General features: G+C 36.5%; 1 protein-coding gene across 4 annotated transcripts in view; it reads right to left on the reverse strand.

The window, feature by feature from the left end:
* LOC111148515 (pecanex homolog 1) overlaps positions 1–24,849 on the reverse strand; it is a 152,936-nt gene that overhangs the window by 115,885 nt on the left and 12,202 nt on the right. For all 4 annotated transcript variants that reach the window (XM_022505129.1, XM_022505128.1, XM_022505130.1 and 1 more), the window contains exon 2: positions 1,609–1,817. In XM_022505129.1, coding sequence (XP_022360837.1) covers positions 1,609–1,817 — 209 coding nt within the window. The remainder of the gene's footprint in view (positions 1–1,608; positions 1,818–24,849) is intronic.

Raw genomic sequence — 24,849 nt, forward strand, 5'->3', positions numbered from 1 at the left:
CTTGATCTTGGGGTTGTGAATTCGAGTCCCACCATTGAATAAAATTTTTTTTTTTTTTTTTAAAGATTTTATTTACTTGTCAGAGACAGAGAGAGCGAGCGAGCAAGTGACAGGCAGAGGGAGAAGCAGACTCCCCACTGAGCTAGGAGCCCAATGTGGGGCTGGATCCCAGGACCCTGGGATCATGACCTGAGCTGAAGGCAGACGCTTAAGCAACAGAGCCACCCAGGCATCCCCAAAATAAAATCTTTAAAAAAAAAATTTAAACATCACAGTGATCTAACATACAAATTTAAATTTGAAAATAAAGTAACTAATATCAAAATAGTTAAATTATGACATACCTACAAAATGGAATACTGTACAGTTATTAAAAATAGAAAAAAAAATAGTATGCAGAAAAAATGTTTTCACTACTTCAAATATTTTCTGAGTATCTATCAGTGACTCTGCTTTAGAACCTGGGAATAAAATAGTTCACAGGAAAGACAAGGCCCCTGCCTTCAAGAAACATATAATGCAAACAAATGATTAAGTAAGACAATTTCAAGTAGTGATTAATGTTATGAATATCTGCTAATGAACAAACAGTGTAATCATGTTATGGGTGGAGGAAAGTGTAACTGAAAAGGGATAAACTCGATGTACTGGAAAACAGAAACATTACCTACATTAAAAGAGGAGTACCCACTTTTCATATTATACTGAGTGGAAACATCTCAGAGCGGTTAAAAACATGGACTCCAGATCAGAGTCCCTAGAATATTTCCTCCTTCTCACTCTAGTTTCCTCATCTATAAATCAGTAATAACTATAGTATCTATCTCACAGAACTGTTTTAAGGACGATTACACACAATAAGTGTTCGTATAGTAACTGTTTTTTGAAGACTTATTATTAGTGGCACCTATCATTTCTATGAAATCATAATAAACTTCTTACTATAAATGAAATAAATCTTTTGGTCAACAAGAGAAAGGGGATGAGGCCGAGGCAATGACGAGAAATGTGACTGGGAGCCACAGGAGGAATATTTGGCTGGGAGGGGAAAGAAAACCTCTAGGAGGAGGTAACATCTACACAAACTTGAATCCTAAGAGGTCAGTTATACAAAGATGGAGGGAAGGAACAGCGAAGTTTCTAAGGTGAGAATATATAACTGAAAAATATTTACAATAGATTAAGTGAAAAATGCAGATTAAAAATATCAAGTAAAATATTATCACAATTTGCTTAACACATTTTACTTATACATATAAATAAAATATAAATGCTAAGATTTATAAGCCATGCTTTAAAATTACTTCTTCACACTGTTTTTCACTGGTTTTGGTCTTGGTGTGAAGAACTATTTTACAATGATAACTTTTACTGGTCTAGCATGTTATTTAGTAACAAAGCCAGGACAGTTACTTAATCCCTCAGATATGCCTGTGAGCTTTGCTGGGGTCTAATGTGATCATCTGTACCCGTCCTGTTACCTCTTGTGGCAAGATCTGTAACTGCCTTAAACCCACATATCAAAACCGAGGCACAACACAAGAATCCCATCATTATACACAAGCGTGACCCACATCCTTACAAACTGAGTGCCATGGTTTTCCTTACCTCGGTCCATTACTGTCTTTTCTTCTGGTTGAACAGTTGCCTTGCTCAGCCTTAGCTCGCTGATCCGGGAACTCATGCGCGTTCCTCTCTATGACTTCTCCGGCGTCCAGGGCTCTGTGGAGTCGGTAGTTGACCATTTTCAGAACAACGAAAACAGCGGCTATCACAGGACAGTAAACTGCTACGATAATCATGGAAGAAGGAAGAGCCTTGGAGAGAAAGAAAATAAAGATAGGCATTAAAAAATATTTTATATTTTATTCAATTAGAGGAATCTGTAACTAAAATGATACACACACACATTCACACGCAAAAGGGCAATGATGTTACTAGCACTAAGTTATAAAAGTGTAAGACAGCACTTATTGTAAGACAGAAAGACAGCCCAAGATAGTAGCCACAAGCTACGCGCAGCGATTGACCATCAGAGAGATGGTTAGTGTGAACTGAGATGTGCTCTAAGAATAACACTGGATTTTGGAGAAACAGTATGCAAAAAAAGAGTGTAAAATATCTCGATTTTATATTGATTACATGTCAAAATAATGTTTAGATTATACTGGATTAAGTAAAGCACACTACTAAACTTACTCTCATCTGTTTCTTTTTATTTATTTTTAATGTGGCTACTAGAAAATTTTAAATTACATATGTGGCTTGCATGAGTTACGTTTCCACTGGAGAGCACAGTATAAAGTCCATGCCTAAAGCTTATGATATAACTGGAGAGTCAGGTATCACATTACATAATACATGAGTAAGACAGGATTGTGGTCCAAATATATATAAGCCCCATTTATATGCTCTCTGGAACTCTCTTCCAGAGAGTTTATATCTTCAGGATATAAACATTCTTTGGGTTCTAGAAAGTTGTTCTAGTTAAAACGGTTAGAAGAAGAACCTTTGAATTATGACTGAAAATGCAGATAAGACATGGGAGACATGCAAAATCCAATTATGTCTTCTTTTAAAATACTTGAAAATTGTAGCCTGACAAATTAAAAAAGAATACAGAACAAATCAAGCAAAAAGAAACAGATTAACTGAAAAAAACACAGAAGCTTCCTGGGCATGAGGATTGCAGACCCATCATACCTGAGGATCTACTGATGTGGACCTGGATCCAGGGGTGACAGGCACAGTGACCACCCCATTTGGAAAGCATGGCCTCAGGGGCACCACTGGCAGAGACTATAAAACCAGACACTTTATGCCCATTTTCATAAGGTACAAATCACTCCCAGTGTTTGTAGCTCCAAATTTCATAAGATTTAACCCCAGGCATCTGAGAACATGGCTCCAAATTTGCTTGGAAAGGTTACTTCGAATTGCTTGAGATGGTAAAACTAAAAAGGTCCTGGTGAACCAGGTAGGTTCAGAATACAAACATGATAAAAGATTAAAAAAAAAAAAAAGTTATTTTGTAGGGAGAGAGAAGGAAAGAAAGTGGGTTGGAATTGGGAGGGGAAAAACAAAAGTAAATAAAGCCTACAGTTTGCTACTTTTGAGTTGCATATGGGCATAATAGGTATATATTTGGTATTTTTAAAACTTGGATTAAGGAAAACTTCATGTTAAAAAATTAAAACCGTGGGGGTGCCTGGGTGGCTCAGTGGGTTGATCCTTGCCTTTGGCTCAGGTCATGATCTCAGGGTCCTGGGATCGAGCCCCGCATCAGGCTCTCTGCTTAGCGGGGAGCCTGCTTCCCCATTCTCTCTGCCTAGTTGTGATCTCTCTGTCAAATAAATAAAAATCTTTTAAAAATTAATTAATTAAACCTATGAATTCAATTTAAATGTCATTGAATGACTGACTTAGGTTTATGTCTTTAAAATCCAAACTGTATTTAAAATTTTAGAAAAATCCATAAATAACAGGTTTAGAGAAGTTTAGTACTTGGGAAGATTTATTAGATAATCTAAGTATTTAAAAATGAATACTAAATTTATAAGTATAATTTAAAGAGATCCTAAGTGTAATTTAAAGGGATCTTAAGCTAAATTTAAAAAAAAAAAAAAAAACCAAACCCCTAAAACAGAATTGTTAAGAATGTATTCAATATGAGTTTGAAACTGTTTTAACTTGTAACTTTAAAATAAATCTAATTTTTTTGTTAAAAAAAAAAGCATCCTGAATAAGAAAACACATACACACACATTGACAAAAATTCCAAAGTAAACACACAAACACATACAGACACATATACTGCTTAGAGTATTTACAAAAGTTCTGCATGATGCCAGTTTCTATACAACATGTTCATGTAAGAATTAGAATTCTTGGCAATCATTTAGTTCAACACCTTCATTTTCAGACAGAAAATTGAGACTTGCTAACTTTGAATGACTTAGCCAAGATTACCCATCTTTTGTTTTTGTTTTTAAAGATTTTATTTATTTATTTGATAGACATAGATCACAAGTAGGCAGAGAGGCAGGCAGAGAGAGGGAGGAGGAAGCAGTCTCCCCGCCAAGCAGAGGGCCCGATGCGGGGCTTGATCCCAGGACCCTGGGATCATGACCTGAGCAGAAGGCAGAGGCTTTAACCCACTGAGCCACCCAGGCACCCCAATATTACCCATCTTAATGACAAAATTAACCAATATTTCTCATGCCTAAGTCACTGCATGTTTTACTACACACCAATACCAATTCCATTCTCAAATGTAAATTGTCAATGAAAAATAAGTCAGAGTTCCATCATTATTCACCATAGTCCTTATTAAGATAAAAATTATTGATTATATTAATTAAGCAGATAGAAAGAAAACAACCTCACCATTATACTCAGAGTGGTAGACAAATTCCACGGAAATGTTAATGGCCCCTCCAAATGGGAAAAGAGAAAGAGACTACTTAATATTTGAATGGTCTATCATATCTGCATGTAGAGAGCCAAAGATTATGAATGCCTAAAACAGATCGAAATAAATTCTCTCTCCCTACTATTCTATTGCTACCAGTAGTAGATTATTGAATGCCAGAAAACATACTAAATGTACAGGATCTATATAGTAAGTACAGAATTTCTTCTCTTAAAACACTGAACAGTGAAAAGACTGAAAACTAAATAAAAATTCAAGTGTCTATTTCATACCAGAAACCGCTATCAGATGATGAACACTTGTATTTTCTACTCAAACTACAGAGGTTATCCATTTATTTTATACCCTGTGGTTTAAATGCAGAAGCCCTATCAATGGTTACTCTGGAGGTCTCTAGGTGACAGAGGACAGCTGTGCTCTAAGTTTCACTTTTCCCAGGAGGGATAAGATGCATAGACACACACTGGGCTGTTGTGTGATTTTATTCAAGTTTGTTCTCTACTTACATTACTTCACTACATAGCACAGCTGAAAATATTAGTATGATCATAAATGTATCACAAAACTTCCCTGTAACTACCTTACTAATAAACAAGAAAATTTCAAATGGTATCTACCTTTATAAAATTTCTGTGGTTCCTCTAAAATCAAAACCAAACAACTAAAGACTAGTTAGGACACCTATCCCTCAGTTTTATGATTATATACCAAAAGTGCAAACCAAGTAGTATTTACTATTTGCTTTCATATTTTATTAAATTAGGTATATTGATACTGTGTTTTCAAAGAAAGATTTTCAAAGACATTCATAATTTTATTTATCAACAAGCATCATCTCATTGGAAAACAGGTTCTTTTTCTAGGGGAAAAAAACAACTTTATGAGATAAAATTGCTTATTTTTCTGTTACAAATACAATTTCTGTATCCCATTCCACAATCCAATTCTAAATTAAAGTATCTATTTTGAGATTTTTTGGCAGGTACCTTTTTATATATATATTTTATAAATATTTTATATATCTTCTAAATATTTTAAGTGTGTCTTTTTTAAGTAGGCTCCACACCCAACATGGGGCTTGAACTTCCACCGTGCGATCAAGAGTCATATGCTCTATTAACCGAACCAGCCAGATGGCCCTGGCAGGTACTTATTGACTTACTATGTTCCATAACAAACAACACTTTAAAAAGTACTAATTTCCAGAGGTCATGTTTCATCCTAGTTATAATATTTTACCACAGATGTTATTTTCAAGTTAATGCTGATGACCAAGCACATTAACTGCTCTCTGATAATAAAAGTTGATCTATTTTATCTTCACTTCAAGGTCTATCTACAGGTACAAATTGCTTACATGGAAAGGTTGATTTTACTCCTTCCCTAGGATACCACAAACAGTGGATGGCAACAAACGAAGATGGGGTAGCAGGTGGTATAATACTGATGTTGGACAAACAAGGCCCTCCCTGAATATCCAGAAAGGTCACAGCACTGGCAAGCTCACAATAAAGACAGGCAGTCATCACAGACTTCAAGGGCTCTTCTACATCTTAAATATCTATGCATCTTATATATCCTATGTACCAAAAAATATATCATGTGTATCAAAAATGACTAACCTCTTAATTCGGGGATCTGCTTATTTATGTAGCCACACTCAAGTATTCATCCCAGTTCAGTCAGAAATCCGTGGTCTATAATTTAAAGATTATCACAATGGCAAACTATCACCCACAACTGAGGTTAAGACTGTGAAAAAAAATTTACCATATCTCCTAAAATAGCTATTATTAATGTAAAACACCTTGTATGTTTATTTTCTTTTTTCCACTGTTGAAACTACCTTATTATTTAAGGCAACATTTACCAAACTTTTGGCTTCACAGCCTTAATGGGTATTCAAGCAAACATGTGAACTCTACATGTATTTTACATGAGATTCAACACATCTTAATTTCTTAAACTGACAGATGGATTAGAGACTTTAACCTAAAGAGCAAAACTTTCAAAATTTTAGAAGAAATATAGAAGAATATCTTTATGACCTTTAGGATATTTCTTAAGCACGATTCTCAAACCACACACTGTAAAGGAATGATAAATTAAAATTAAGAACTTCTGTTCAAGAGACAATATAAGCTGAGTGAAAAGACAAGCTACAAACTAGAAGACCCATTAAAACATGTATTATATAGATATATGTATGTATATATTCATATACATATATACATATAGATGCAATACATAAAGAATAAATATGTATAAATAATTTTTAAAATCAGTAACAAAGAGGCAAACAAACCAATGAAAACAAAGGACAATAAAAGGGCTTGACACAGAAAAACAGATATAAATAGCCAATAAAACAACATGTGAAAACATGTTTGACTTTATCAGTAAAAAAATTAAATAGAATCTAAAGCCATAGTGTAGGGGCACCTGGCTCAGTCAATAGAGAATGTGACTTTTGATCTCAGGGTTGTGAGTTCAAGTCCCCATGTTCAGAGTAGAGCCTACTTGAAAAAAAGTAAAAGAAAACCACAATATATCATTTAATACCCATCCATATTTAAAAAAAAAAAACACTAAATATGGAGAACTAGAATTCTTATTAAGTACTAGTAGAAATACAAATTGATAGTTATATCACCCATGATCTAGCGATTCCTATCATTATGTATAAAATTGATTAAAAACTCTTGTACATGCAACACTATAATAAGACTTTCATACAAAAAATGGAGAAGAAACTTAATTGAAAATGGAAAGGAAAATAGAAAACCGTAGACTAGTTGCCAGTGGAGTATGACAGTGAAAACTGCAGCCAAATACAGCCACATTAACTGCACAAACACAGTACGTATTATATTCCAAATATAAACTTATGCTTTACTGTATTTTCTTGATTTTTTTTGGTAATGAGTATGTATTTCTTTTATAATTAGAAGAGCTAAAATTTTAATAGTGACAAATGGGTTTTCATATTAGCTTTCATCTTTCACAGAGACATGATCTATATTCATCTCAATAATGGATGACTTAGCAATAGATCAAGTTCCAATCAAGGCAGTTTCTCACCCTTACTCCTTATTTGCAAAAAGTTAAAAAATATCTCAGTTCTCAATTATACATCCCTAAGGACAGCAGCAAGTATTAATGGCTGTTAGAAAGCTCTAGATATTCAGATCAAATATAGACCCCAAAACAGTGGTAAGCCTCCTTACTGCTATACTGTGTTAGATATCTTTTTTAAAAAGATTTTATTTTTATTTATTTATTTGACAGAGACAGACAGCACAAGTAGGCAGAGCAGAGGCAGACAGAGAGGGGGAAGCAGGCTCCCCGCCAAGCAGAGAGCCCGCATTGGGGCTCGATCCCAGGACCCCAAGATCATGACCTGAGCCAAAGGCAGAGGCCCAACCCACTGAGCCACCCAGGCGCCCCCTGTTAGATACTTTTATTAAGATCATCTCTCTTAAACGTTGGATAGATAGAAATGCCAATCAAAACTACAATGAAATAATACCACACACCATTAGGATGGCTACTATCAAGGGAGGGAGGGAGGAAAGATGAGAAAATAACAAGTGTTGGCAAGGAGAAAGAGAAACTGGAATCTTTGTGCCCTGTTGACAGGAACGTAAAATTCATAGACAGCCTCTATGAAAACAGTATGGTGGCCCCACAAAATTAAGAATTACCATGTTTGATCCAGCAATCCTACTTCTGAGTACTTACCCAGAAGAACTAAAAGCAAGATCTCAAAGAGGTATTTGTACACCCTTGTTCACAGCAACAATATGCACAAGAGCCAACAGGTGGAAGCAATGCAAACGTCCATCAGCAGATAATAAACAAAATGCGGTCTCTACATATCATGGAATACTATTCAGCCTTTAAAGGGAAGGAAATCCTGTCATATGCTACAACACAGATGAACCTTGAGGCCATCTGCCAGGTGAAATAACTCAATCCCAACAAGACAAAATACTGGATGTTTCCATTTATATGAGGTATCTAAAGTAGTCAGATTCACAGAAATAGAGAGCAGAATGGTGGTTACCAGAAGCTGCTAAGAGGAAGAAATAGTGAGTTGTTAACAGGTATAACTTTGTTTCATAGTATGAAAAAGTTCTCAAAATCCAATGCACAATAATGTGAATATACTTAACATTACCGAATAATGCACTTTAAAAATGTGTTTAAATGGTAAATTTTATGTTACATGCACAGTTTAGTCCCTTAAATTCTGAGAGTTTATCTATAAGATTAAAAAAAAAACTGTGATAGGGCCAAGCTATTAAACATGCCAAATACATTTCTGATACGACTCTTTGAGAAAGACACTGGGAATCACAAAAATAATCATACTAGATTTATCACAATCATGAAATAAATGTCTTACATTTCATTCCAAACATCAAGTAATTCTCCCCTATGGTTAGCAGACTGCATGGCAGAAAAACAATCTTCTATACAATGCTCATTTTATGTGCAGAAGCAATATAAAGACATATGCTCACTATGCTTTGCGTTAGATTCATAATTTTCCCTATTTTGAACACCGGTTCATCAAAATCTAGAAGCATTCACTTAACAAATAAGTATTTCCTTAATAAATTTGTAACAATTCTCAAACAGAACTGATTTCAAAGCATATTTTCCAGTTCCTATTACAATCCAGTTCCTATTACTATCTAATACTTAGGAACAACTAACATCTTATACTTAAATATCAACTGACAGCTAATACTTAGTGAGTGATTACCATGTACCAGGCACATTTCTAAGTGCTTTATGTATATTAACTCATTTAACCCTCATGATCACTTCACAAAGTCAGCACTGTGATTCTTCTATTCTTACAGATTGGGAAACCGAGGCACAAGGCGATAAGTAACTTACCCAAGGTCTCAGAATGAGGCATTAAGGAGCAATTTTAACTCCAGACTCCTTGTTCTTCTTAATCATGATGCCCACCCGCCTCTAAATCAAAGGTTGGCGAACTTTTTCTGTTTAAAGCCAAACAAAAAATATTTCATGCTTTACAGGTGATACGATCTGTTGAAACTAAACTCTGCTGTTAGCAGTGTGAAAGGTTCCCTACACAATACACACACTATATGAACACACGAGCAAGGTGTTTTCCCATAAACTATTTATGGACACTGAAATTTGAATTTCCTATAATTTTCACATATAGCATGAAATACTGCTCTTCTTTTGCTACTAAAATAGGTTAAAAAAAAAAAAAAGGTGGGGGGTACCTGCATGGTGCAGTCAGTTAAGAGACCAACTCTTGGTTTCAGCTCAGGTCATGACCTCAGGGCTCATGACCTGAGGCACACGTCGGGCTCCATGCTCAGCACAGAGTCTGCTTGGGACTCTCTCTCCCTCTGCCCCTCCCAACATAATGCTCTCTCCCGCTCTCTTTAATATAAATAAAAGAAATCTGAAACCAAAAAAACAAAAAGCATAAAACAAAAACAGGGGACACACCTCTGCTTACTCACCCTGATGGAAAATCGCTTTTGGCTTATTCACAAAAAGAAATATAAATGGATGAGCTAATTCCTACCATGTGCAGAACAGTTCCCTATCTATACCACCTTTCCTTTCTGGCAAACAGAGAGAATGCTGAGGGGAAAGGAAGAAGGATGGGCTTAGTAGAAAATGAGAGTCAACTAGGGGTATACCAGGAAAGAGGTTAGATCAGAAAGGAAATGAACTAAGCCTTACAGTTTTCGTATATAGGCTGTCCCCAAAGAACTTTAAAAAGGCTTTCGTATCACAATCATGGCTCCAGGAATTCAGGCCTCTTCCCATAGACACTTTTGGGGGTAAGATAAAGCGTTCTAGGTAAATATTTCATTTCAGAAGAAAGGGTTGCAGAGGGAAAGGGAAAAGTACTCCCCGTGTTGAGATTCATGCATACTTTCCCATAGAAAAAAAACCAAAATACAGAAATATAATTTTCTATAAATCCAACTATACAATAAGTCAAATTGATTTCAGAGGGCCAACTGGGAACCTGTAACAAACTCTGAATACATCTTCCCCAAAGGCAACTAACTAATTTACAAGTGAACCATTAGAACTTGAGCCTACCCATATTTCTGCAGAAGTTTGAATTTTATCTATATAATATTTTAATATAAATAGAATCATAAAAATACTAGATGCTATATATTAGATCTGTTTAATTTGCATTTACATTTATGTCACTCCATGGTATATATTTGTATTTACATTTTTAGTTACATTTGAATGCTCTTCTTAGGGAAATAACATTTAAAATTATGTATTACCCAGATAAAAAGGGATAAAAAAATAATATAGTATATATAACTCATCATCAACATATATGTACTAGGAGCTAGAGATGGGCAGCTTAAAATATGAACGAGAAGATGGCGTGGATATGAAAAGCAAGGAGGAAAAAAAACCCCTAACAAATAAAAGTAAGGATACATACTGATGGACTAAAATAATCATATACACTTTATAGAAATTTTCCCACCTTTTACCTTTTCCAGTAAAAAAAAATTTATGAATATAATTATAATAAACATATTCAGATATACTATGTCAAAATATATATTCCCAAATACAATTAGCCAAGAATGTAAATGATATAGATGGAACTAGTGAGTCACAAAAATTCTTTTTAAAACTAAGCCATCCTCTCCTCTGTGTTGAAATGGCTTTCTAGTGAGATTAAGATACCTATTCCGAAGCCAACAAGTAGGAGCCAACCTGATTTAGAATAAAAAATAACTAATACATTTGGAAATTTTAACTAGTTATTAAACTGTCAGACCAGCAAATAAAAACAGAAAGGTAGAGATATTTATGCATTCAAATTTAAGACTCATACAAGTTTATCTTTCAACATTACATCTAGAAACTGACCTCCATTCTTCACCAAAAAATTCCCCAAATGAAGTCTAAATTATTATCTAAGAACATAACTTGAGAAGCACCAATGTTTTGATTTACAAATGCTTTTCTAAGTAAACCTAATCATGCTAGAAAGAGAATGGGGGCGGGGATGCCTGGGTGACTCAGTCATTAAGCATCTACCTTTGGCTCTGGTCATGATCCCGTGATCCTGGAGAGGAAGGTCCTGGGATGAGCCCTGTATCAGGCTCCCTGCTCAGCAGGGAGCCTGCTTCTCCCTCTCCCACTCCCCCTGCTTGTGTTCCCTCTCTAGCTGTCTCTCCTGTCTCTCTGTCAAATAAGTAAGTAAAATCTTAAAAAAAAAAAAAAAAAAAAAAAAAGGACAGAAAAAGAATAGGGTATCCTATGGCAAGAACTATCTTGATTCATATTTCCTTTCATAAATTAGTAACCTGACACTGTGATATAAATCATTCTTTTATTAATCAATCAAAATAAATCATTAATTTGATAAAAATAATTCAGTAAATTGATAAAAATAATTCATTTAAGTAGTAAATACGAGGACCAGAAGCTGTCTCACAAAATTCAACTTTAAATAGCTTGACCTACTTCTTTATTCCGTTTGTTTCCGATATACTCTACTGAAACAATTTTTCCAGGATTCATAGTAAATGAAAATAAGAATTCATTAACAAGGTCTGTCAACATGACTTTGCAATTTTGAAAAATAGCAGCTACGTTATTACCTCACAAAATGTCAGCTGAGGATATATCCAATAGGATGATCTTCAGACCAATACATATAAAATAATGGATTCCTGGGGCACTCAGGTGGCTCAGTTAAGCGTCCAACTCTTCATCTCGGCTCGGGTCATATCTAAGGGTCGTGAGATCAAGTCCTGCATGGGCTCCACATTGGGCATGAAGCCTGCTTAAGAGTCTCTCTTTCTTTCCCTCTGCCCCTTCTCCCCCCACCCACGCCCAAGCTCACACTCTCTTACAAAAAAAAAAAAAAGTAAATCAGTAAGATGTATAAATTAAATGCATACTCTTAAGAATCTTAACAGAACCTATATATCATTCTGGCCTGAGCTCACTGAATTTGCTGAAACAGAAAGATGGTATTGCACGCTATATAATCAATCCATCCCTATCTTTAAATGTTAGGGGTGTCTGGGTGGGTCAGTCAGTTAAGCACCAGACTCTTGATTTCAGCTCAGGTCATGATCTCAGGGTCAAGACTGAGCACCCCCCACCCCACACTCACCAGGTGGGCTCCACACTGGGTATGGAGCCTGCTTAAGATTCTCTCTCCCCCTCTCCCTTTGCCCTCTGCCCCTCCTCTCTTCCCCCTACTCATGTGCGCATGCTTTCTCTCTCTTAAAAAAAAAAAAAAAGGAAATGCTAAAATCAAGCAAGGTATGATACACACTAGATTTAAGATGAGGTAAACATGCTTAACAGAAAAAATGAATTAAGGAGTGAATATAGCATATTTAACACCACCATTTACTCATTTTCCATAGAGGCAACTCTGACACACTTAACTCAGTGCATATGAGCTTTATTCATTGATTGAACATATATTTACTAAATGCCTATTAAGTCCCAGATACTCTTTGAAAGAGTAATACTGCCCTGCACGTGGGTGGCTCAATTGGTTGAGCGTCTGCCTTTGGCTCAGGTGGTCCTGGGATTGAGCCGCTGACTGAGCTCTCTGCTCAGCAGGGAGCCTGCCTCTCCCTCTCCCTCAGCTTGGGCTCTCTCTCTCCCTCTTGCTCTGTCAAATAAATGAATAAAATCTTTTTTTAAAAATGGTAATATTGCAATAAACAAGATCCTTACTCTTCCTGAGCTTTTTAGAAGAATGACTAATTTAGTGTTCTACTCAGCACCAGGAACTTTAAGCGATTATCTCACAACAATGCTTTGAATGAAGTACTAGTATTACCTCTATTTTATAGATAAGAAAACTTGAGGCTTTGAAGTTATTTGCCCACAGCTGGTAACTGGTAAAAATAGTCTAACTCCAGTGGTTAAGAATCTAAGTTTTGTGAGAATTTAAGTTTTATTTAGTAATCTCTACATCCAACATGGGGCCTGAACTCCCAACCCCAAGATCAAGAGTTGCAGTCTCTTCTGAATGAGCCAGTCAGGGGCCCCTAGAATCTGAGTTTATAACACCACAATAGGCAGTCTTCCCTCCAAGGCAACATTCCACAACTTGTTTTTTTGTTTTTGTTTTTGTTTTTCATTATCACCCTAAGGAGCCTTTTCTGTCATTTTTTCCTCAATCACTCCTGTGAAACAACTGAAATTTTATATATATTTCTGCCCCTGGTTCCTGGCACAGACCTCCTAAAGCCCTTGGAATTCCTAAGTGAGAAGAGCCCTAGAAGCATCTTTTGTTCTAATACTGGTCTTTGACTCGGGTTCCTGACATGTAAGTTCCTTGGAATCTTCTGGGTGATAGCAATGTCTTTGTTCTAATGAAGCAGATGTTGGTGGATTCCTTAATGGGGGCTTCTCACCAGAAAGACCAAGCCATGATTAGAAGTTTGGGATTTCAGGAATGTCTGGGTGGCTCAGTGGGTTAACCCACTGCCTTTGGCTCAGGTCATGTTCCTAGGGTCCTGGGATCGAGTCCTGCATTGGGCTCCTTGCTTGGTGGGGAGCCTGCTTCTCTCTTTGCCTCTGCCTGCTTCTGCGCACTCTCCCTCCCTCTCTCTCTCTCTCTCTGACAAATAAATAAATAAAATCTTAAAAAGAAAAAAGAAGTTTGGGATTTCAGAGAAAGAGAGGAGCTGGAAATGGAGTTAATAATTGATGATGCCCTACATGATGAAGCCTTCACAAAATCCCAGTAGTATGGGGTTTGGAGAGCTTCCAGGTTGGTGAACATGTGGAGGTGTTGGAGAACGGTGCACCCAGAAAGGACCTGAAAGCTCTGTACCCCTCCCACACACCCTGCCCTACGATCCTTTCTAGCTGGATGTTCATCTGTCTGCTTTAACACATTCTTCCGTAATAAACTGGTAAACAATAAGTAAACTTTTCCTGAGTACCATGAGCCAGTCTAGCAAATTAACAGAATCTGAGAATGGGGTCGCAGGAACTCCGATTTATAGGCAATAGGTCAGAAGCATAGGTGACAACCTGGCCTTGTTACTGGCATCTGAGCTGGGGGGAAGGAAACAGTCTTATGGGACTGAGTCCTTCAACTGCTGGATCTGATGTGCTCTCCAGGCAGGGTGAGAATTAAACTCAAACTAAATTAAACTAAAAATTAAATTGTAGGAAACTCAAATGGTTACTCAGAATTGCTTGGTATGGGAAAAACCCCCACACATCAGAAATGTTTTATGTGTGGTCGTAGCATAAAGAGTAAAAGAGAAACACATGGAAGCATAGGTTTTCGAAACACTCCCCCTCATGAAATTTTATCACCAGATACACTAAGGCTCTACGTACCGCACGTACATGGGTACTTCATACATAAAAAAGATTTCTTCACCACCACCACCGACCCTCCCCCAACAAATAATTTCCACCCCCTTAAGGGCAACACCATATCCACTGAGAAAGTATGCGTTACAGCAAGTTTCTTATCCTCGGCAATGCTGGCATTTGGGGCCAGTAATTCTACCTTAGGGGCACATCTCTAGCCTCCCCCACCGAGAAACCAAGTGGTAACTGTAGCCAAGTTTGGTTAAAATCTCCCAGCCCTAAAAACATGCAGGGAAGTAGCAGCAATTGTTTCTCTTGCTGCCCTTTACACAGTCTCAAGAACTACAGATCCTGATTTTTTCCACAAAAAAATTGGAATGGACGGGCTATAGTAGCCCACAGAGGCTGTCCCTCCGCAGCTGGTATGAAGGGGCACATGCAATAGCAGGAAATAGTATTTTATACAAACATAGCAGTGAAAGAAGCCCACAGTAGACCAGTAAGTGAAAGGACATTAAATTTTAATAAAATCCATTTATAATACATGCCACAGAAGAAGTCTAAGTAATCCCTCCCTCCAAAATGATGAGCGAGACAAATTATCTCACTTTAAGTATAGATGAGAACCATAACAAAATCCCTGGGAGAACATTGTGTTTTATAATGGGCTTCCATTGTATTCACACAATATGCTGGTCAAGAGGAGCCAAGATTAAGGATATAATTAGATAGTGACGGGAAGGGCAGCTCTGAGAGTTCCAGATTCAGAATATATATCAAAAAAAGATCAGGGACACTAAATTCATCTTGAACATCACAGGTTGGCTTCACCAGGAGATTAATCGGAAAAGCATCTTGTGCGTCTGTGTGGAGGAGCATGGCGAAGAGTGATGTGCTGGTGGTCTGGAGGTCAAAGGGGAAAAGCGGCAAGGAGAGGCGCATGCCCCTGAGCCAGGTTCCTCAACTGTAAAATGGGATAACAGCATCTTCATTTCACACGGCTATGGAGATGATTAAAGGTGAAAATGTGAAAGCGGGTGATGCATGGGCATGTAATAATGGCACAATAACCGTATTTTAAATCACGTTTAAGCAATGTAGTGGTAAAAAACCAAACAAACAAACAAACAAACAAAGACAAGCAAACAGAAAGACCTCAAATAGAAATGGCTCAGAGGAACCAAGATGTGCTACAAAAAAGATGAGCTAAGTAAGACATGTGAGTCCTCAGAATATTTGTCTGAGAGCACACAACCAAAGTCATTAAAAAATAGAGACATGTTTCTATAACATGGTAAAGAAAAAGGGATCTATACTTCAAATAAAATTATACTTAATAGAAAACACTAGCATTCCCATTAAAGTAGGGAACCAGGTAATGCTGTCCACATTTTCAACATTACTTAATACAGATATAGAAAGTACTATGCAGGGCAATTACACAATACAAAAAAGTATAAATATTGGAAAGAACTTCAAATTATTTTTCACAAACAGAATTGCATATTTGAAAGTCCTTTTAAAATAAGCAGAAATTATTAGAAAAAATAAGCTAATTTCATAAAGTATCTGGTTACAAAATCAATAAATTAAAATCAATTGTTTTAGATGGGATCCTAAAACAGGAAAAGGACGTAAGAAATCTGAATATGGACTCTTCAGTTAATAATGATATATCAAATATTGGTTCATTGGTTGTGATAAATGTACCATAGTAATCCAAGATGTAATCTATAGGAAAAAATGAGTGCAGGATATATGGGATCTCTTGTACCACCTTTGCAACTTTTCTGTAAGTCTACAACTATTCTAAAAAAAGTTATTTTGGGGGTGCCTGGGTAGCTCAGCCAGTTAAGCGTCTGACTTCAGCTCAGGTTGTGATCCCAGAATCTTGGGATCCAGTCCCGCATCCAGCTCCCTGCTCAGTAGGGAGCCTACTTCTCCCTCTCCCTCTGCCACTCTCCCTGCTAGTGCCTTCTTGCTCTCTCTCTCTCAAATAAATAAATAAAATCTTAAAAAAGATAAAATGTTATTTTAAAAAAAATCAATAGTTTTCTCATACATAAGCAATTACCAGTTAAAAACAGTAAAATAAATGGTTCTATTTATACTACGTTGGAAATTAAAATCTCAGAATAATAATACTAAGGGAAAATGTATAAGGTTAACGGAAAAAAAACTTAAAGAGAAAATTCTCTTTAGGGACCTAAAGGAAAGGAAGATATCACCTTAACTCAGTATTATAAAGACATCAAATTTCGCTCCTTGACGTAATCTACAAATTCACTGCCTTCCAATCACAAATTCCATTGCATCCCTGGAAAACTTAACAAAATGGATAAACATGGAACAACAGCAAAAAAAAAAAGGCAAAACTAAACAAAAAATGTAGTAAGACTAAAAACACTATGAAAGAAAAATATATACGTATATAAAATAAGGGTTACCAAAAGTACATAGCATTCACCTAAGAGCCGATAAAACAGAAACCAAATACACCAGTGGAAACTTAAATTATGAAAAAGATGGCATTTAAACTACTAAGAAAAATATGAGATGGTTTAATAAATTAGGTTGACTGGGACAACTGCCTGTCAAAAAAATTTTTTTAACCAGATGTTCACACATTACTTACAGCAAAATAAATTCCGAATGGGCTAGACTATAAAAATTATTAGATGTTTACAATTATATTACAAAGGACTAATCGCCTTAATATGTAACAGCGCTCAGATATCAGTAAGAAACAAGCTAAGAGAAAATGGATAAAGCACGTGAACTCTTCACAGAGAAATGAAAAAAACTCTTAAGCTTATGAAAAGCTGCTCAAACCCACTCAAAGTAAGAGATATGCAAATCAAACCACTCTAAGATACTATTTCTTACCTATGAAAACAGCAAAACTATGTGAGGCTGTGGCACGTGTGAGCACAAACCTACTCTCATGTATTGCCTCCAAGCATGCTAGGTGAGGAATACAACACCTCTGAAGACAATTTCGCAGTATTTTTCAAAATTACAAAAGCATTTATTCTCTGAACGAGCAATCTCATTTCTAGGAATTTATCTTAATACTATACCCGGACACATGAGATGACATTTACACAAATTATTTACCCCAGAATGGTTTGTGTTAGCAGGAGTTGTCAAACAAATTAAATGTCTATATATCTATAAAACCTGTATTTATAATATAGAAAATACACAATATATACTAATATATATGTTATGTATGCATTATATATTACATAAAACATATATATACATATGATATATAAATTAAATATATATGTATATATAATATATCCACACAATGGAATTCTATACAACTATTTAAAAAAAACTGAAAGCAACAAACAAAAATCCAGGACCAGCTAGCTTCACTTGTTAATTCTACCAAACATTTAAAGAATACCAATCCTTCTCAAACACTTCCAAGAAAGAGAAAAGGAAGGAACAGTTCCAAACTCATTTTATGAGGCCAGCATTACCCTGATACCCAAACCAGACAAGGACACCACAAGAAAATTACAGACCTATATCCCAGATGAACATAGATGCAAAAAATCCTCAAGAAAATATTAACCAAATTCAAAAATACATTAAAAGAATTCTACAACATGACCAAGTGAGATTTATTCCACTTGATGCAAGAATGGTTTCACATCTACAAATCAGGGGTGCCTGGGTGGCTCAGTTAAGCATCTGCCTTCGGCTCAGGTCATGATTCCAGAGTCCTGGGATAGAGCTCCCCACTGGGCTCTCTGCTCAGCAGGGAGCCTGTTTCTCCTTATCCCTCTGCCTGCTGTTCCCCCTGCTTGCACTTTCTCTCTCTGTCAAATGAATAAATAAAATATTTTAAAATAAAATCTGCAAATCAATGTGATAGGCCATATTAACAAAACAAAGGATAAAATCATGTATCAGCTCAACAGTTGCAGAAAAAGCATCTGACAAAATTTAACATCCATTTACAAAATTCTCCAAAAAAGTAGATATAGAAGGAACATACCTCAACATAAAGGTCTTATATAACAAGCCCACAGTTAATACTACACTTAACAGTGAAAAGCTGAAAGCTTCTCCTCTAAGATCAGGAACAAGACAAGCATTCCCCTCCTTACCACTTTTATTCAATATAGTATTAGAAGTCCAAGCCATAGCAACTGGTAAGAAAAAGAAATAAAAGGCATCCAAATTGGAAAGGAAGAAATAAAACTCACTATTTGCAGATGGCATATTATATTTAGAAAACCTCAAAGGTTGTTAAACAAAAATACCAAAAAACTGTTAGAAGAAATCAATGAATTCAATAAAGTTGAGGATTTAAAATCAATGTACAAAAACGTGTTCCTTTTTTAAAGATTTATTTTTTGAGGTGGGGGAGGGAGCGCACAGAGGGGCACAGGGAGAGAATCTTCAAGCAGACTCCCTGTTGACCACCAAGCCCAACAGCGAGCTCAACCCCATGACCCGATATTATTAACTGAGCTGAAACCAAGAGTCAGCCACTCAACCAACTCAGCCACTCAGGCACCCTTGTAATGTTTCCATACACTAATAACAAGTTTTCAGAGAAATTAAGAAAACAAGCCCATTTACAACTGTATCAAAAAGAATAAAATACCTATGAGTAAATTTAACCAAGGAGGTAAAAGACCTGTACACTGAAAACTATTAGACACGATGAAACTGAAGGCAAATCACAAATAAATGGATAGTCCATGCTCACAGGTTGAAATAATTAATATTGCAAAAATATCCAGGGAAACCATGGTGGTGCAGTTGGTTAAGCGTCTCACTCTTGGTTTCAGCTCGGGTCGTGATCTCAGGGTCATGAGACTGAACCCCGAGTTGGGAGACTCTCTGTCCCTCTCCCTCTGACCCCCCATAAATCTTTTTTTAAAAATTGCTAAAATGTCCATGCTACCTAAAGCAATTAGACCAAAGCAATCCCTATCAAAATTCCAACATCATTTTTCACAGAAATAGAAGAAACAATCCTAAAATTTGTATGGGACCATAAAAGACTCAAAGGAGGCAAAGCAATCTGGAAAAAGAACAAAGCTGGAGGCATCACACTCCCTGATTTCATTACAAAGCTGAAATAATTAAAACAGCATGGTATTGGCACAAAAACACACATAGATCATAGAACAGAATAAAGAGCCCAGAAATACACCCACACATGTATGGTCAATTGATTTACAACAATGGAGAAAGGACAGTCTCTTCAATAAATGGTTTTGAGAAAACTGGACTATCAGGTGCAAAAGAATGAAACTGGACCACTGCCTTACACCATACAAGTAACTCAAAATGGATTAAAGACTTAGAAACCTAAGACTTGAAACCATAAAACTCCTAGAAGAAAACATAGAAGTAAGCTCCTTGACCTTAGTCCTGGCAAGGTTTTTGGAGGGGTTGACACCTTAAGCAAAAGTGGCGAGAGCAAAAATAAACAAGTAGAACTACATCAAACTAAAAAGGTCTTCACAGCAAAGGAAACCCTCAACAAAATAAAAAGGCAACCTGCTGAATGGAGAAAATACTTGCAAATCCTATATATGATAAAAGGCTAATATTCAAAACACAGAGAGAACTCCTATAACTCACAGGAAAACATCAACCAGATTAAAAAAATGGGTGGAGGACCTGAATAGACATGTTTCCAGAGACATAAAGATGGCCAACAGGTATATGAAAAGGTGTTCAGCATCACTACCAGGGAAAGGCAAATCAAATCCACATGAGGTATCATATATATATATACACACACACACATATATGATTGGATGTTACTGAGCCATAAAAGAGAAGGAAATATTGCTATATGCCACAACATGGATTGACCTTGAAGGCACTATGCTAAGTGAATTAAGTCAGACAGAGAGGGGGAAAAGCTAAAACAACTGAGCTCATCAATACAGAGAACAGGCTGGTAATTACCAGAGGTGGGGGGTGGGGTGATAGACAAAATGGGTGAAGGAGGTCAAAAGGTAAAAATTTCCAGTTACAAAATAAATAAGTCGTGGGGATATACTCTAAAGTTAATAATATTGCATTGCATTATTTGGAAGTTGCTAAGAGAAAAAAGGTTTCATCACGAAAAAGTTATAATGCTGCATGGTGACATATTATACTTATTGCGATCATTTCACAGTATCTACACATATTGAATTATGTTGTATACCTGAAACTGACATAATGCTACACATCAAGTATATCTCCAAAAAAAAAACCCAAAACCACTGAAGAAGCCCTTTTGGTACTGATGCACGTATGTTTAAGATATATTAAGCACGGCGGAACAGTATATAGAATGCCGTAGGTGGGGGAATTTGAGTCTGTAGGTTGTGGTGAGCTTCACAGTGGTTTCTTATGGGAGATGATGCAGGCGGAGAACTGGGAAGACGGTGGGCTGGTATAAAAGGGCAACTTTCTACCACCTTTAGAGTAGTATGTGTGGTTTTAATCTAACCATGCAAATTTATTCCCAAATTTAAAAAATTAGATGAAAACGGATTCCTTTTTTACAAACTTTTAATACAGAAGGGCCTCATAAGCATGAAGAAAACTAGTAAATGTGGCTACTAAAAAATGTTAAGTTTATATGTTCAAAAAACCCAATCATAAAGTTAAAAGACAAAGTAGGGAGAAAATGTAATACATGACAAAGAGCTAATACTTATAGGGCTCTCAAAAATCACTTAGCACAACAACATGACTTTCAAAAAAAGATAAAGGATACAGGAAGCAATTTAAAAAACATAAATGTCTGGGGCACCTGAGTGGCTCAGTGGGTTAAGCCTCTGCCTTCGGCTCAAGTCATGATTTCAGGGTCCGGGGATAGAGTCCTGTATTGGGCTCTCTGCTCAGCAGGGAGCCTGCTTCCCCTCTCTGCCTGCCTCTCTGCCTACTTGTGATGTCTCTCTCTGTCAAATAAATAAAATCTTTTATATATATATGTATATATATATATAAATGTCTAGTAGGCATATGAAAAGACGAACTTATTATTAAAGAAACAAATTAAAACAAGATGCCATTTCACACTATCACACTGCAAAAAATTTGTAATAACCAAAGTTGATGAGAACAAAGGGAAATAGGTTCTTTCACACTGGTAAAAATATAAATTGGTATAGCTTTTTTTGAGGTGTAATTTGGCAACATCTGGGTGAATTTAAATATGTGTATTCTTTGACCTAGCCATTTCTTTTCTAGAAACTTAATGCTGTACACTCCCACAAGCAAGAGTTTATATACACAAATGTGCACCACAGCACTGTTTGTTCTTACTGTGGTCTTTTGCTTTGGATGATACTTTTATTATGGACTGTATATATGCATACAGTTTCTAGAGATAGTATTATTTTCATGATAATACCTAACGGTGGTTTTTTTTATCTGGAAAGTGAAATGCTCGAGAAACATACCATACCAGGTAAAAAGCACCATGTAAGCACGCTACTATCAGTACTATACAAGTACTGATACTGATAATGCACGCTACAGCCTGAATTAGTTATGCAGTAATTCACTCACTGCTGGAAAGTGCAGATGACCTAAACCAACAACCTAACCAGGAAACAATAAGGTATTTTCAGACGTTCACAGAAAAAGAGTAAGACCTCCCAGGCTAGTAACTGTTAACTTGAGGTGTCTATCAGAGTACCGTAGAGGCATTTTCTGTTGGTACATTTAGGGGTTGCTGTTTTTCAAAATACACATATCCAGAATCTCCTCTCTGGTACTGATTTATCGGAATGAAGCAAAATAGAACCTCGGGCAAGTTAATTCACAAGGATTAGATAGTGGGTTTGGGTTCTTTTTTTAAGAAAGTTAACAACAGGGGTGCGTGGGTGGCTCAGTGGGTTAAGCCTCTGCCTTCGGCTCTGGTCATGACCTCAGGGTCCTGGGAAAGAGCCCCGCATGGGGTTCTCTGCTCAGCAGGCAGTCTGCTTCCTCCTACCTGCCTCTCTGCCTACTTGTGATCTCTCTCTGTCAAAAAAAAAAAAGGAAAGAAAGTTAACAACAGCTCTGTCCCATGTATCACCTATGAATAACCCTGTGTCCCATGCTATATGCCAGCAATTCTCAAGTAGAGCATCGTGACAGACACTAGTAAGGAACATAAACTCAACAACATGCTTTACAAATAAAAGGCAGACTCAGGGTTATCTCTACAACAGCCTCACTCTAGCCCGTGCTGTGATACACGGTTTGCTGCAGGAGAAGGAAAAGAGATGAATAGTGAGTGACTCAGAGTGAGCAGAGGAGTGAAGGGCATAGTTTGAAACCATCCCATGGAGAATTCTAATTCTCCTCAACCTATTAATAAGCAAAAAACTATAAAGTTATAATTAGCTGAAAGCCACATGCCAATGCCTAAAATAGTGGGAAGAGCTATGTGGTGCATTCTGTGATATTACAATTATTTTGACTTTCCTTATTTTATGTACCAATACAGTTTCAATAAGAAAGCCAAAATAGACACATAATGAAAGCTTGAGTAACAGTGACCTGCATAATATGAAATAGGAACAAAAATGATGCCAGTAAAATCTGTCAGTACATATGTAAGATTACCAAAACAAAGGAAAAGCAACAATGAAAGGGAAATTTGAAATAGAACACTAATCATGTTGAATATCATGCTAAAATATGTAAGTTCTAGAAACCATAACTTTGGACAATAAATGTTAAGTTTTCAGGAACGACAGAAAATAGAGAGGAAAAAATGACATCACAATTAGACAAATACGTAATGCAGAACATTCTATAAGATAATTAGCCTTCAGGTGCCTGGGTGACTCAGTGGGTTAGGTATCTGCCTTCCGTTCAGGTTGTGATCCCAAGGGTCCTGGGATCAAGCCCCTCATCAGTCTCCCTGCTCAGCAGGGAATCTCCTTCCCCCTAGGCCCTACTCCTCATTTGTGCTCTCTCTCTCTCTCAAGAAAATAAAATCTTAAAAAAAAAAAAAAAGATAATTAGCCTTGAGTTTTTAAAAAGTCAGCTAAATAGGGAAGAAATGATTAACACTAACTAGATCCCTGGTTTGGAAAAACTAGCTATAAATGACATTTTCAGGATAACTGGGGAAGTCTGAATATAAACTAGATGTTAGGTATAAGAGAACGATTAATTATCTTCAATATGGTAGAAGTGTTAGGAATATAAAGATGAAACCTGAAGCATTTAGTGGTAAAGAGTCATGGTGTATCAGATGCATACATGTATAAGAGTGTGTATACAGATATATGTACAGATATCCATCATACATCAGTATATGGTTGAAGCAAATATGACTTAAGATTTTTATTTATTTATTTGAGAGAGAGCATGCGTGTGCGCTAGCAGGGTGAGGACTGGAGGGGGAGAGGGACAAGTGGGCTCTGCGCTGACCACTGAGCAGAGAGCCTGCGGCGGAGCTCAGTCTCATGACTCCGAGATTGTTACCTGAGCCAAAATCAAGAGTCAGCCTCTTAACCACGTGAGCCACCCGGGTGCCCCATAAATATGATTTTTTAAAAGGTTCATAATTGCTGAATCTAAATAGAGATATGGATGAACATGTGTTATTCTTTCAACCTTCTTGTTCATATGATAATTCATGTTAAGAAATTTTTTAAAAATTACTCAGCTTACTCTTCAATAGCACATACTGCATATTTTAATATTCCTGTGGCATAAAGGACTGAAAAAAAGATATTTTGATAATACAGTATAATTTTATTAGATCAAGTAAATTTATTCTCTTTTTAAAAAAGTCTTTAAATTGAGGATTTTCTTACTAAAGTGCCCCAAAGGCCCTCTTTATTCCCTTGCAAAGCTCACTTGGTTTCTGTCTTAAGGGCCTGTGATGCTTGTGGAAATGATGTGCAATGCTTCATCTGCAGCATATGCTGTGGCATCAGTAAGATACTGCAAACGGTACCTGGTATATTTGGGTTCTTTTTAACTATTTGTTTTTATATCTTTTCCTTTAACCATTCCAGATAACTTATTCAGAAGCAGTAATATTATGGGCATAAATGCTATTGTGTGAAGTTTAAAAAATA

This window comes from Enhydra lutris, unplaced genomic scaffold (genome assembly GCF_002288905.1).
Source record: "Enhydra lutris kenyoni isolate GAN:26980312 unplaced genomic scaffold, ASM228890v2 scaffoldscaffold20, whole genome shotgun sequence".
In the NCBI taxonomy this organism is placed as follows: domain Eukaryota; kingdom Metazoa; phylum Chordata; class Mammalia; order Carnivora; family Mustelidae; genus Enhydra; species Enhydra lutris.